Raw genomic sequence first — 12,837 nt, 5'->3', positions numbered from 1 at the left:
CCAACAAGGGCTGCAGTGATTAATAGACTAATTGTGACTCACAGTAAGTGTTGACTGTAAAAAAAAATATTCTGAATAGTTTTTTTTGATCATTGTAATCTGGACTGTACAGACGCTAAAACCCATACACAAAGACCTTTTTTTAAATAACAAAGATGGAGAAAAAAAGAAACTATTTCAATAATACACTTTATTTGTAAATATTCTCTATCTAGAAGCCTTTAGCCACCATATTTCATCCTTTATTTGATTGATAATGTATATAAAGAGTAAAAATAATCACCTATTCAACATTGGGTCTCGTTATTTGTATGTTTTTATTTAGAAGTTTTAGAGACCGATCTCTATAGTATCAAAATCAGAAAGTCCGGTCTGCCTAACGACGATGGCAAATATTACAGACTTGTTGTAACACATACCTGAGCCTTAAGTTTGAATTTACCCACAAAACTGTCTGTTTGCTAATGCTAATGTACCTGTTTTTTTGTTTTGTTTTTTAGAAATGAGCCTACGTACATCACAATGCTGGTCCCTTTCCTGCGCTACTTGTACTGTGAACCCCAGAGGCTTTCCCAGCATGCACTTCTGCGACACAATCTCCTTCGCGTTCTCCTTCCTGCGAGCCCAGCTGTCGAATCAGTCTCTGAGAATAAAGATGAACAGAGGAGCTCCTCGGTGTCTGACAGCCTCCTGCAGTGCATGTGCCAGCTGGTCACACACATGCAGGTACGAGGTTACACAGTGTAGGGCAGTGTCTTAATGGCTGTTTATGTTCGCTCTAAGTGGATGTGCCCTCAAAGCCCCTCCCAAAAGTAGCATCTTCAAAAGTTGTTCTTCTTTTAACTTTAATAGGAATGAAGTTCCCCACACTTAATGATTACTTCTTGTCTTCACTACAAACTCTTTCTCTGCTAGGGTCATGTTACTAATAGTTGTGACACACGCCGTTCCCCAGAATTTACAGCAGAAGGAAACATAATGAATACATGCATTTCATTGGAGTGTAAGTTTTGTGCAAATCTTTTAGGACTTCGGACGTTGTTAATTGCTATTGCTATTATCTCTCTAAAGGTTTAGAATGTGAAATGTCCAGTGTTATGTGCAGAATGAGTCATATTATGGAATCTTTAAGACTAACCTTACCCAGACCCATAGGCTAGTTAGCACAGGAGTCAAGCAACTGGTAATAAGTCTCTTTAATCTACATACTCAATGTATGTTTGCATAGCCCTCGAGCTATCATGAAACAGGCTCAGGGGTCACAGAAAGAGTATCTACAGAAGGAGTTACAAATTCTAATGTGTATATATGTCACTGTCAATACCTCACAAACTGTAAATATAAGATTCTATGTATTTGACACAGGTGGACAGTGTGGAGGCGGTGATGGAGCTGCATGCCTTTATCAGCACTCTTCTTCAGGGTCTGGCCGGGACGTCCACAGAGCGGTGGCAGACAGAGAGGGCAGGACTGCTGCTCCAGCTGCTGTGTGCCTGCCACCACTGCCTCCTGTTACATGGAGACTGCAGACCCATGCTCCAGCTCATTCAACAGCTGCTGTCTGCATGTCAACAGGTTTACACTATAGGGTCTTTAGGCTCTTTTCACACTACTGTATTAAGTTTGCATAATAGACTGCTAAAATATTGTATTAATCCATTACAAAATCACTCTCATTTGACATGCTTATTAAGTTGCGAGTAGCCATATTTTTAAATATATATATTTCTATTACAAACTAAACACACCCTAATCACAAGGGTCAGGATAGATCCCATTTTTACCAGATGAGAACTTCTTTTTGCACTGTTTGCAGTTCACGACAAGTCCACGCAGTTTAAGTAAAGCTAATTGAGTCATTAATAATGTATGACAGTCTACTTAACTTCCTGGTTCTCAAAGCACACAGGATTGTTTCTTGGACAAAAATCTACACAATCCATGAATTCAGTATAAGCTATATAAATAACATTACTTACATATGCATTCAAATGTTTGCTGTGCATTTGATCATTTTGACATGCTGCTGTGTTGTAGGAGATGCCAGTGGACGAGCTGATGATGGGTGTTGCACTGCTCCTGTTGGAGGCTCCAGCCGCTCAGCAGAGCAGCCTGCTCAGTCTGGGTATGCATGTATAGGGACTCATGTGGGCTACATACTGTACATTATATACATCAACTCCTGACTGGATGTTACAGAAGTATGCAATTACTCCTGTCTCAACCTGCTCCAACAGGTTCTGAAAACTTTTAATTACAGGCATCTTCTGTACAGATGACTATCAGCACCAGTCTATATTGCTACAATGTTTTAGTGTCACTCACTCATAAACCTCAATATGTTTTATTACTTTTTCCTCATAAAATGCATTACTTTTTCTCATAAAATATTATTACTTTTTCTCATAAAATAACAAGATTAGGCTGTATATCTAATTTTCTGCTCAAAATACATTGTTGGCAGGATGAACTGAGCATAATGGCTGTATTTTTCAAGGAAACAAGGAATTATTGACTCTGTAAGGATTTGGGGCCATGGCAAGATAGGGCAAATTTGTACACAAAGGAGTAGATTTTGAACCATGATTCGGAAACTATATATATATTCTTATCTCACTCTTTACCTATGTTCTTGTATTTTTTTATACACAAATATCTTTCTCCCCTCTGTCAGATGCCCTTACGAAATCACTTTAAGTACAGTATATTTGTAAATCGGTCCTGCTTAATGCTAGCCTGACCAGCCAACACCTTTCCTATACTTTGCCCAGTTAGCTTAATGCTATCAAGTTGTTGTGATTTCTCAACAGCTTTGTCCCTCGCTCCGGAGCACACGGAGTTCTGTCCTTGGTTGGGTCCAGTCCTGGTTCTTCCCGTGCTGCAGCTTCAGTCCTGCCTTGGCCTCACTGAACCTTTGGCTGAGCGACACACACACAAACTGAACCAGCAGTTCTCCAACCGCCTGCTCCAGAACATCAGCAGACCTGCACAAGCGCCCGCACAGGTGACCACACGCTCTCTCTGTGGGTGTTTTGTAGGATAAGCATGTGTTCTATCGCTTACAAAGGAACATTATGGTATGACATGACTGAATGTAAAAAGTTGTGCTTTGGTGCACGTCCGTCTTTCTCTAATCCTCATTTTAAGCTAAGATTGTTCTGTCTAGTCAAGCCTACTGGCCAAAAAAAAACTTCAAAATTATTATCTTTAAATTTTACAATAGTGCAGTTTCACATTTTAGACATCCCCACATTCATATTTTAATAGTTCTCAAATGGTTCAGAATGGCAATAATTATCACTTTAAGTTTGGGACCAAGTTTACTGATAGACTTAAAACTGAAATGGCATTTTTCAGAAATAGAAACTGTATATATTTTACAAAAAATAATACAAAACCCAGAGATAAAAGTCAACAAGTGCAAGTGTTTGGTAAGACAATATTTTTTTCCATAGTTTGGTTGGTTTAATCTGTGTAATCCATTTTTAATAGATGTTTTTCCTGCTGCAAAAAGTGCATTTGAAAGATATCCATCTTTTGTTTCATTGCAGGAGTTTTGTCGCCCAGATACATCGTTTTGAAATCAAGTGGAATGCTAATTCTGCAGATAGTTTGCAGTATTACTTTATTCTAGTACTTTATTCATCACAGTCCAATATTTATGAACAATTGGACAATACTAAAACGCATAATACTGAGAACTTAACTTGCAACCACAATTTCACTGTGTGCACTTAGATATGGTGTTATTATGAAATAGATATTTTCAACTTGCCATGTATGTACTGTGACATTAAATAGTTTAAAGCAATACAATATTGGTATTATTATGAGTCAGGAGCAATGACCTGCAAACACATTCAATCTAATAAAGTTTTGCCATCCGTTCACTTAAATCATTATTTTCACTTTGATAATGTAAGCTTTTCTCTCCCCAGCACGGTGGTCAGATGGTCCTGCCCCTCAGCTCCTGGTTCAGTGAGCTCAGTGTGTCCCTCTGCACTCTGAGGACAGTAGCAGCAGATCCTGAGGCGGCATGTGACTGGCTGTTGTCTGTTAGTGCAGCCCTGTCCTCCGGCCTGCGCCTGCCCTCGTCCTTCACCCTCGTCGTGAGCTACCTCCTGGTCACTGGCCGAGAAGACATCTGCCCGCTGGCTTTGAATGCTGTCCAGAGCATAGCTTCAGCTGACCCCTCCCAGGTACACATGGCAGTGTTAGGAATTGTTTAACTTGGCATTGATGCAGTCTCTTAAAGGGGACATACAGTGGTATGCCAAATCAACTAAAATGAGCTTTTAACTGTTTACTCAAAGTTGTATTTTGATTGATTAGTGCATGTAATTCCTGTTTTCACTTTCTCCCTGGGATTGACATTAGATGAGTTATTGTATTAGTATACTTCTTAAGGCCAATTCAAATTTACTGTTTATGTCTTGGGTACAAACATATTTTTTTGCACTATCCCTGATAAATAAACAAATAAAATAAATGAAACTTTGCTGCTTGTTACGGTGAAATGTCACGGTGACGAGGCTTATCAGTTCTGCAGTTTTGAACAGGAAGTCAATAGACCTGTTTTTATTACTAAGCCTTGTTAGATCAATTTAAATCATTGCTGTTCACAATATTTACAGACAAAATATAAAAATAATCAACTGATATCATAATATGCTTTAAATCCCTAATTTCAAACTTCTCACTACACAACTTAGTATAAAGAATGGAGCTCCTTAAGTTGCAATGTTCTAATCTATACCCACTCACTGACTCCACATAGTGCTCAACAAGATGGACTCAAACATCTCCACCTTTGTCTAACAGTAGTTTATTTTTGTAGGTGTAGTGGCTACTCTTAATATAATATTTGCTCAGCGAATTCTTTCCAGTGTTTTGTCAGTGTTGTCTTGTTTTAATGTAATATGTCTGTTGATTTGTCACTCCAAGCACAATGGTTGGCCAAAATTCGCTGCAATAGTCAGTGTCCCCTTGACCTCAAATTTGTCTACAACAGGCAATGACAATATAAGACTGAAGTGTTTTATTATTTTGTAAATATATGTAATGTAATATAGCAATGCTTATATCACTAATTGTAAATTATCTCTCTTTCTCCATATATATATTATTTTTTTATTATTATTTTTATGTTTTTTAACAAAGCAGTGCAAGAGCAAAGCCAGAGCACCAGACTGCATTAGCCCCAATAGGACGACTCATAGTCTCTGCCTCCATAAGATGATGTGAAATATCACACGATGTTATAAGTGTCTCATTACCAGGGCTCGTTAGACGCGCCGCACTATTCCCCCCCGCACGCTTAATTGCTCCCAAAGTGCCACTCACGCCACTCGTTTGATGCTGAGGTAGAAGGTTATTGGCAATATGAATCTACAGAATGTCTTGATATTCTGGCTCATAGTAGGATCGGCTTCTTTGTTGATGGTTATTGAATGCAAGTTTTGTTGTGTGTCCTTTTTTACAACAGGGACAAATGTGTTTTTATTGAACAGTTTCTCTTTCAACACTACTTTTTCAATAGTAATGTCTTCAATCTAAATGTCTTGAAGTGCATTCATAAACACTTCAGAAATACCATACTCAAATTCCAGTGTAAATGCGCTTGCCATGACCTACAAACTCAAAAAATCATCAACTAATTATAATTATTAGTAGATTTTCTAGATCCTTCTGGTGTTATATTAAGTTTAACAGTTGCAAAAATGTCTTATGCTCAAATGAGCCAGCGCTTGAACCAATAAGAAACTGTACACTTTGCACATTCCTAATAGTATAGATCCACGTGCATAATGTCAAGGGTCACAAACTTGAAGGAGACTCTGTGTGTGGCCCCTCCCGTGCAGGTGAAAAAGAGGTGGCGACCAGCTGCTTCATGTTAATTAAAGCCCACATATGTCCATGGAGCGTGACTGCTTTATATATTTGACCTCAGCACTCACATATGATTAAGTATTAACCATGCATTGTCCTTCACTCCTCTCTCTGCCGCTCGGGCCCGTGAACACTTAATTGAGCGTCTCCTGAAGAAGGCGTGAGAGACGGAGAAAGGACAAAGACTAACCTGGACGCTGATGTTGTATAATATGGGCTTTTAGGAATATGAGATGATAATTTGGGGGTTGGGCCATGTAGAAAGGAAGACAGACTTACCACATTTTTGTTTTCCTGTTGTGCTGTAAAACCAAGTTATTATGGTTCCCAAAAGCTTAATCAAAGTTGTATTTTGAATGATCCTGGACACATCCCACACTGTCTACTTACTGAATTACAAGTATGAACAGTTCCTGAGTTTTTAAACAGGAAGTTATTGTTTTGGGATGAGACAAGATCTTACAAAGATGAAATTGCTGCAAGCTTGTGCACACATGTGAATAATAATCTTGTGAGATTTTCTTTTCTGTGTTTACATTTTACTTGGCCAAAAAAAAGTTTAGGTTACATCTACTGAGAAGCTGTAGTTATAAAAAGCACATCTACAATGACAGTAGAAATATGAAATAAAATAAATGAAAAATGTTATGATGTGTAAGATGTGAACTGAACAGCAATATTTATTCATCATAACTGATGTCAGAATCACCTCTAATCTCGTTCTTATGGGAATTCTGTCTCGTCTGACACTGTAGACATTTTGGATCAATTATGAGCTTTACAATAGATCAAATGTAACTTTATGATCTACATATGTCCTACTTTATTACTTAAGAACCAAAAAAGCATAATATGTCTTAAGAATCATTGAATGTTTTCCTTTGATTTCAAAATCGACTTTGTTGTTGATCATAGTATATAACGTGTCTTTAGGTGCCTTCTTTTCTGCCTGTGCTCCTGTTCCGGTTGGGAAGGGAGAAGAAGCCCGAGCTTTCACATGCTGTGCTCAATTGTCTGCCAAACCTGGGGACACACAAGGTACGGCTAAATCTGATTTCAAGACTTTCTGCCTTTTAATGAAATAACACATGGTCAAAGTTCCCTTCCTTGTAACTATGTGTGTACGACTTTGTTTTCCTTTTCCAGTTGTGTGTCCCCTTGGTGCTCCAGACTCTCCACGTGTTGGCAAGCGCCCCCAAGCTGCGACCTGTGGCCATTCGCCTCATGACCGCGCTGTGGAAGAAGCAGGTTTGGCGACGTTTACCTAGCTGTTTGCTCTCAGTTGATGTTTATCTCACTTGTTATTTTGATGTTTCTTTGCACAGGACCGCGTTTATCCTGAGCTACAGCGACTCCTGTCCCAACAAGATAACAGGGTGGTGCTGGGACGGGACGCCCAGTGGGAGCAGCTCCTGTCCAGAGCCGCCTGCCTCCGGGACATCTGCACAGAGAGGTCAGAGGGCAGGGATCAGGAGGGCTCTAGTCTGGGATCATGTTTGTCAGGCCTAACACTGGATTATCCGAACGAGCAGTAAAAGCTCAGCAACAAAGTCAGTCCATCCCATTGTTGTAACACAATATGTTCAAATACATCAGGAGGATTCCGCAGTCACGGTCACTGTGGCCTCGCTCAACCTGGGTTCAAGGCGTTGCTATGATCCATGAATTCGACTCATATCTTTGTGGTTGAAATGCAAGGCAAGGCAAGTTTATTTGTAGAGCACATTTCATACACAAGGCAATTCAAAGTGCTTCACACAGCAGGAAAAATGCATTAAAATCACAAAGAAATTACAGAAACAGAAATACAATAAAATTAACTAAATTAAAAATGATCAATCCAACTGATTGTCTAAACTAATAAAATCACAAACAAAAGAGAAGAGTGCAAAGAATGCATTTTTTTTAACTTTTGTACAGGGAGAATTTTAGTTTCTATTGTATAGCAAAGATGTATAAAATGTGTCTTTTGTTACACACTTGCTTTTAGACACAGCAAACATTTATTTCCATACTAACTTGATTGCATATTTTAATGTTTACCATCATAAAACAATGTACCGGTAATGGCATTTTTCTCAAATTTGGGACCTCAACCGCTTAAAGGAACAATTATGTCTTTTTTCCCGTGGAGAGTCCCCAATTTTCTTGTCTTATTGTTTTGCCTAGAATGTTCCATAGCATTGCAATACATCCATCACTGGCAGTGGTTTTCAAACTATTTAGATACTACGACATAGGTTCAATATTCAACACTGATTTTGATACCTCAAAAAAGTTGAATCAGTTTTAGAATATGTATAGCTCAACATAGATTAATTGTAAATAATGTAGAAAATCTTGTTATTGTGCACCCACATGTGAAATGTTCAAGAAAATAATATAACTGTCCTGTTTGTTATTTGTTTTAATCATTTAGTAAATAATTTGCTCAAATGACAATCTAGTTTCTTTCTATATTAGTTTTATTATCAATTAGTGTCTGATTTTTTTAAATACTTTTGCACAATCGTACTCCATGGTGATGATAAGCAAGTGACGCAATCAGGTCAAGTTACAGGTCAGATCTGTGATGAATCGACCACGCTTGCAGTAAGAATCAATGTAGTTTTGAGCAATAAAAGTATGTTTAATGGAATAAAAGAGTAGAGATAGAAGAAATGACCAGAAAAGTTACACAATGCACCTTAGAATTGGTGACTCAAACCCTAAAATATAAAAAAAATCAAGACACTTATCGGTGAGATATTTTGCATTTTAATTTAATGTTGTTTTATTTTGCTGCAGGCCATATCAGCATGGAGGAGACATGCTGGCTGCCATTAGTCTGATGCTGAAGCAGTGCAATAAACCAGACCTGGCCACTCCAGCTGTTCTGGCCCTTCAGGGCCTTCACGAGCTTTGTCGCGCAGAGGTCAGTCACAACAATCACCACACTAGTAATGCGTACTCATTTGTAATTGCTCTGGGTGTTCCAGGTGGTGGATATAGTGTCAACATGGAGGAGTCTGGGGCCTGAACTAAGAGCCGATTCTCGTCCGCTGATTGTCAAAGCCACTGCTGAACTGCTGGCTCTGGTTCCTCAGTTAACAGTCAAGTCTGAGGCATATGATGTACTTCAATGTTTTTGTTTTGTTACTTTCTCTAATATGTTGTATGCAAAAAGCTCATGCTGGTGTCTTTCATAGAATCTCAAGGCAGAGGTGGTGGCTCTGCTCTGGAACTATGCTGCAAACAAGGTCAGTTCTCTTTTATACAACGCTTCCCATTCACTGGGTTTACATGCTTAACCATGGTTACCTTTTAAAACGGCAAAATGTTCAACAGGCATTGTGCAGGCACTAGTAGAAACTCACTGTACTCCTACTACCGCGTAACACAATACTGCCATTATGTGTGCTTTTCAGGACTCAGAGGTGGCGAGCTGTGGATACAAGGCTCTGGCAGATTATCCTGAAGTGGATCACAAAATTACTTTCATTCCAGAGGCTGTAAGATTATATATATATTTATATCTTATCTTCATTAGTAAATAACCAATTTCCTATACAGCTAGATATGGGTTTTGGATGCTTAATTTGATTCCCACAGTAGTCAAATATTAGACTTTTTACCTCACAAGTCAAATTAGGGATTGGCGATATTGACAAAAATGAATATCTCAATACGTTTTAGCAATAGCTGGATAACCAATTAAACGTAAATGTGCTCGTAAATGTCTTGGTTGATTTTCAAGGCTAACCATAAACGTTAATGGACCATAAAAATAACCAGTAAAGGGAGAAATATCACTTAATACCTTTGTTTGGAAGATTATTTGAGACGTTACTGTCTCTTTTGGGGTTAATTTTTCATAGAATTAGTCATAGACAAATACTAATATAGTAATGATCCTCCAAAACAACAAATGCAATATTACCGTATCTATTTTTTGCCACTCCAATCCCAAACTATCTCTAAAACACGCCAGAATTCATTTTTGAATAGTTGTACCTACAATTACTGTTTTTTTCCCTCTGGAACATCGTATTAATAACTAAACCTTTAGATACACTATGTAGCTTTTCTGGTGGAGGGTCAGTCATCTATTTGTCTCCATGAAGATCAATCAAGTCAAACTTATTTCCCTGGACACAAGTAGGTGACAAATTACAGGTCATATCTGTGAAGAAGTATGTGCAATTTCAAGGTATTTCTAAGCAATACAAACTCCTTTTAGAGTTAATGTAAGAAAGATTCAAACCTTCCCCCAAAAAAGGTACTGTATATTGTGCAACTTTAATTATGTACAATGTAAGAAGTTTGATATTGTGGTAAAATCCATCAATGATTAAAGAAAATGTTAAAATATTTCATCATCACAATTGTTTATTTTATATTATCTTTAGGCCCGGCCAGTCCCAAAGGAGCCTGGGATCGTAGAGGACGAGGAGGACAAAGACAAAGATGAAGAGGAGAAGGATCTGTCCGTGCCTGGTGCTTCTTATGTGAAGCTCCTGTCTCTCACCCCCGCCTCGGTCCTTCCAGGTAAACATCAGACTGCAGACCTCCTGCATGAGGGTCGGTTTACCGCTTCAGTCCCGTCAAACAAAAGAGCTGTCCATCGTCTGCGGTTTACTTTATGATATTATGGCTTGTGTTCTAGCCCTCCAAGTGTTCCTGACTTCGCTGGTGAAACAGGAGATGCAGGAGATGCCTCGAGGCGTGTACTTCTCCGCTTTAAGGCAGGGCGGGCTGCGCTCTGATCAGGGGAAGACTGTGGCCGGGATCCCCTCGTTTATGCTCAGGACGCATGAGAAGAACAAGCAGCCTGGACTCAAGCCGGGACTAGCAGGTTATAGAACAATATATTGTCTAGGGTTGTCAAAAAACTGATTTACAATACCAGGGAGGAGTGACTCATTTCAATTATGTTATCATGTTACTGCAAGTAGATTTGGTTGAAAAAGTACCGTAACAAGAAATTAGACTTTGAATTCTTTGTACTTACTTGAGTCCAAAATAAAACAAGTTATTACTAGAATCAAAACTATGTAAATACACATTTATTGATACTGGAACAAAATACATACAGAAAGGAGAATGAAAATAAGAGTTGATGGAGATTTAATGTGGATTTGAGGTACATTAATTCCTCACAATCCGCAGACATAAAGATATTCCATAAAACTGAATCCACAAGACGCAGTGAGAGGAACTCTACTCTCCTCTTCAGCTGCAATATTGAATTCTTCCAAATTCTCAACACCTAAACATCTTGCTTGTGTTTCAGGTGGTCTTCTATTGTGTTTTGAGCTGCCAGTGCAGAGAGACCGCGACGGCAGAGCCATCGACCGCTTCCTGATGAGTCGCAGCCGCAGCTACCAGCAGACCCTCAGCGCCCTGATCCATGAGGTACAGCTCTGAGACACAGCTCTGGGATCAAATTCAACCTTAGGCAATGATATTAGACTGCCAATTCTCTTTGTTGGGTCATAAAAGGGTTCAACTGTTACAATATTATTCTACACAACAATTGAATGAGTGGTGGAGATGGTGCTATTTTGTGTATTTGTACTACATATCTGAGTGATGGTTTTGTGTGCTGGGCCCAGGTGAACATCCAGCCCTCAGAGTGGCACCGTGCCCTCCTCCTGCCTCAGGCCTGGAGGAGCTTCATGAGCAGAGCGTTCCAAGCTGTTCTCCAGGTTTGTGTCAATTATGGTTCACAGACCATTTAATTACAATGATTTTTATCTCGGTAACATTTTCAAGTGGAATCTCAATGACACATGATACAAAAAGCCTGGAAACCCCAAACCCGCCTTCATCTCTTTATGTGCTAGTCATGACCTTGGTGTTACATGCGTGGCTAATTTTACAATGTTAGAAGTGCAACAATAGACGCACAATAGCATTCAAATGAGGAGAATTCTAAATTCAATTCTAAATAAGTCAATGGTGTTCTCCATTTACAGCTAAAATATTGTTGGTGATCTTAATATATAGTTTTTGTTGAACTACGGGTATAGCGTTGGACTACATCTTTATTATCAAACTTGATCTCAAAACCAAAAGGGCCCTGGGAAAGTCCTGGAAAATGATTTCCACACACACAGGGTTCCAAGTGTGTGAACCCTGTGTGTGTGTTTTAGCTTGATCTAACTTTTGATCAAGACTGCCATCTATTGGTTTCTCATGGTAACATACATTACTTAATGTAGCTTTACAATCAACTTGCTAGTATAGTGTATGGATAGAATAAGACTTTTACAGGCAGTGGCATTACTAACTTTCTCTGTTACATGTGTCTGTGTGCACAGGGCCGTCGTGCTGATTTGGAAATGCAGCAGAAACAAGGCAAAGACAATCCTGAGGAGCTGCAGTACCAGCACCACTGCGCCTGGCTCTGGTTAGATCCATTTTCTTACATCAACATTCTCTCTCACGAGATCAAATTTATTATTCATTCCTTACTATTTTTATCCTGTGTAGGACCAGAGATCAGCTGACAGATGTCATCAAAACTGCCACTAAGTATGTTTTGTTATATTTGAATTTGCAAATATTAGTCTTCTATGTACGGATAAAGAAAATGTATTTATATACATTTTTACATTTATTTTTGAATGTATATATAATTGGTTTTGAATCTGCAGGGACAGTCCAGTTGTCCAGGGGAACTCCATCCTGGCTCTGAGCGGTCTTGCTGCAGTTCTGGCCAAGTATGAGAGCAACCTGCCCACAGACAGTGAGGGCAGCCTGGGGGTAACACACTGCTCTTACAGTTGTACCATGCAGTGTGTGTGTAAAAAGTAACTGTGATATGTGTCTGTGCCAGGCAGGTCCAGAGTTTGTCCCCACGTCCAGCTGGTTGGCCATGGTTCTGGACACTCTGCTCAGCATCATCTGCAGCAGCTACAAAGCCAAGGGACAGGTCTTTCCATGGTTCCTCCATGTAAGTCTTAT

The 12,837-nt window shown here is 39.2% G+C and overlaps 1 protein-coding gene across 1 annotated transcript in view; it reads left to right on the top strand.

The window, feature by feature from the left end:
- Positions 1 to 12,837, top strand: part of focad (focadhesin) — a 29,153-nt gene that overhangs the window by 7,928 nt on the left and 8,388 nt on the right. The window contains exons 7-26 of the mRNA XM_072459312.1: positions 501 to 726; positions 1,366 to 1,575; positions 2,038 to 2,125; positions 2,811 to 3,004; positions 3,939 to 4,199; positions 6,823 to 6,927; positions 7,036 to 7,137; positions 7,215 to 7,342; positions 8,677 to 8,803; positions 8,868 to 9,002; positions 9,078 to 9,128; positions 9,297 to 9,380; positions 10,278 to 10,416; positions 10,535 to 10,723; positions 11,162 to 11,283; positions 11,484 to 11,576; positions 12,192 to 12,280; positions 12,364 to 12,405; positions 12,528 to 12,636; positions 12,710 to 12,826. Of these exons, the coding sequence (XP_072315413.1) occupies positions 501 to 726; positions 1,366 to 1,575; positions 2,038 to 2,125; positions 2,811 to 3,004; positions 3,939 to 4,199; positions 6,823 to 6,927; positions 7,036 to 7,137; positions 7,215 to 7,342; positions 8,677 to 8,803; positions 8,868 to 9,002; positions 9,078 to 9,128; positions 9,297 to 9,380; positions 10,278 to 10,416; positions 10,535 to 10,723; positions 11,162 to 11,283; positions 11,484 to 11,576; positions 12,192 to 12,280; positions 12,364 to 12,405; positions 12,528 to 12,636; positions 12,710 to 12,826 (2,611 nt within the window). The remainder of the gene's footprint in view (positions 1 to 500; positions 727 to 1,365; positions 1,576 to 2,037; positions 2,126 to 2,810; positions 3,005 to 3,938; positions 4,200 to 6,822; positions 6,928 to 7,035; positions 7,138 to 7,214; positions 7,343 to 8,676; positions 8,804 to 8,867; positions 9,003 to 9,077; positions 9,129 to 9,296; positions 9,381 to 10,277; positions 10,417 to 10,534; positions 10,724 to 11,161; positions 11,284 to 11,483; positions 11,577 to 12,191; positions 12,281 to 12,363; positions 12,406 to 12,527; positions 12,637 to 12,709; positions 12,827 to 12,837) is intronic.

The sequence above is a fragment of the Eucyclogobius newberryi genome, unplaced genomic scaffold (genome assembly GCF_026437365.1).
Source record: "Eucyclogobius newberryi isolate DKJ021-1_F unplaced genomic scaffold, fEucNew1.0.hap1 SCAF_22, whole genome shotgun sequence".
Lineage (NCBI taxonomy): Eukaryota > Metazoa > Chordata > Actinopteri > Gobiiformes > Gobiidae > Eucyclogobius > Eucyclogobius newberryi.
Note: the sequence above shows the minus strand (reverse complement) of the source record. Positions and strands in the feature narration are given on the sequence as shown.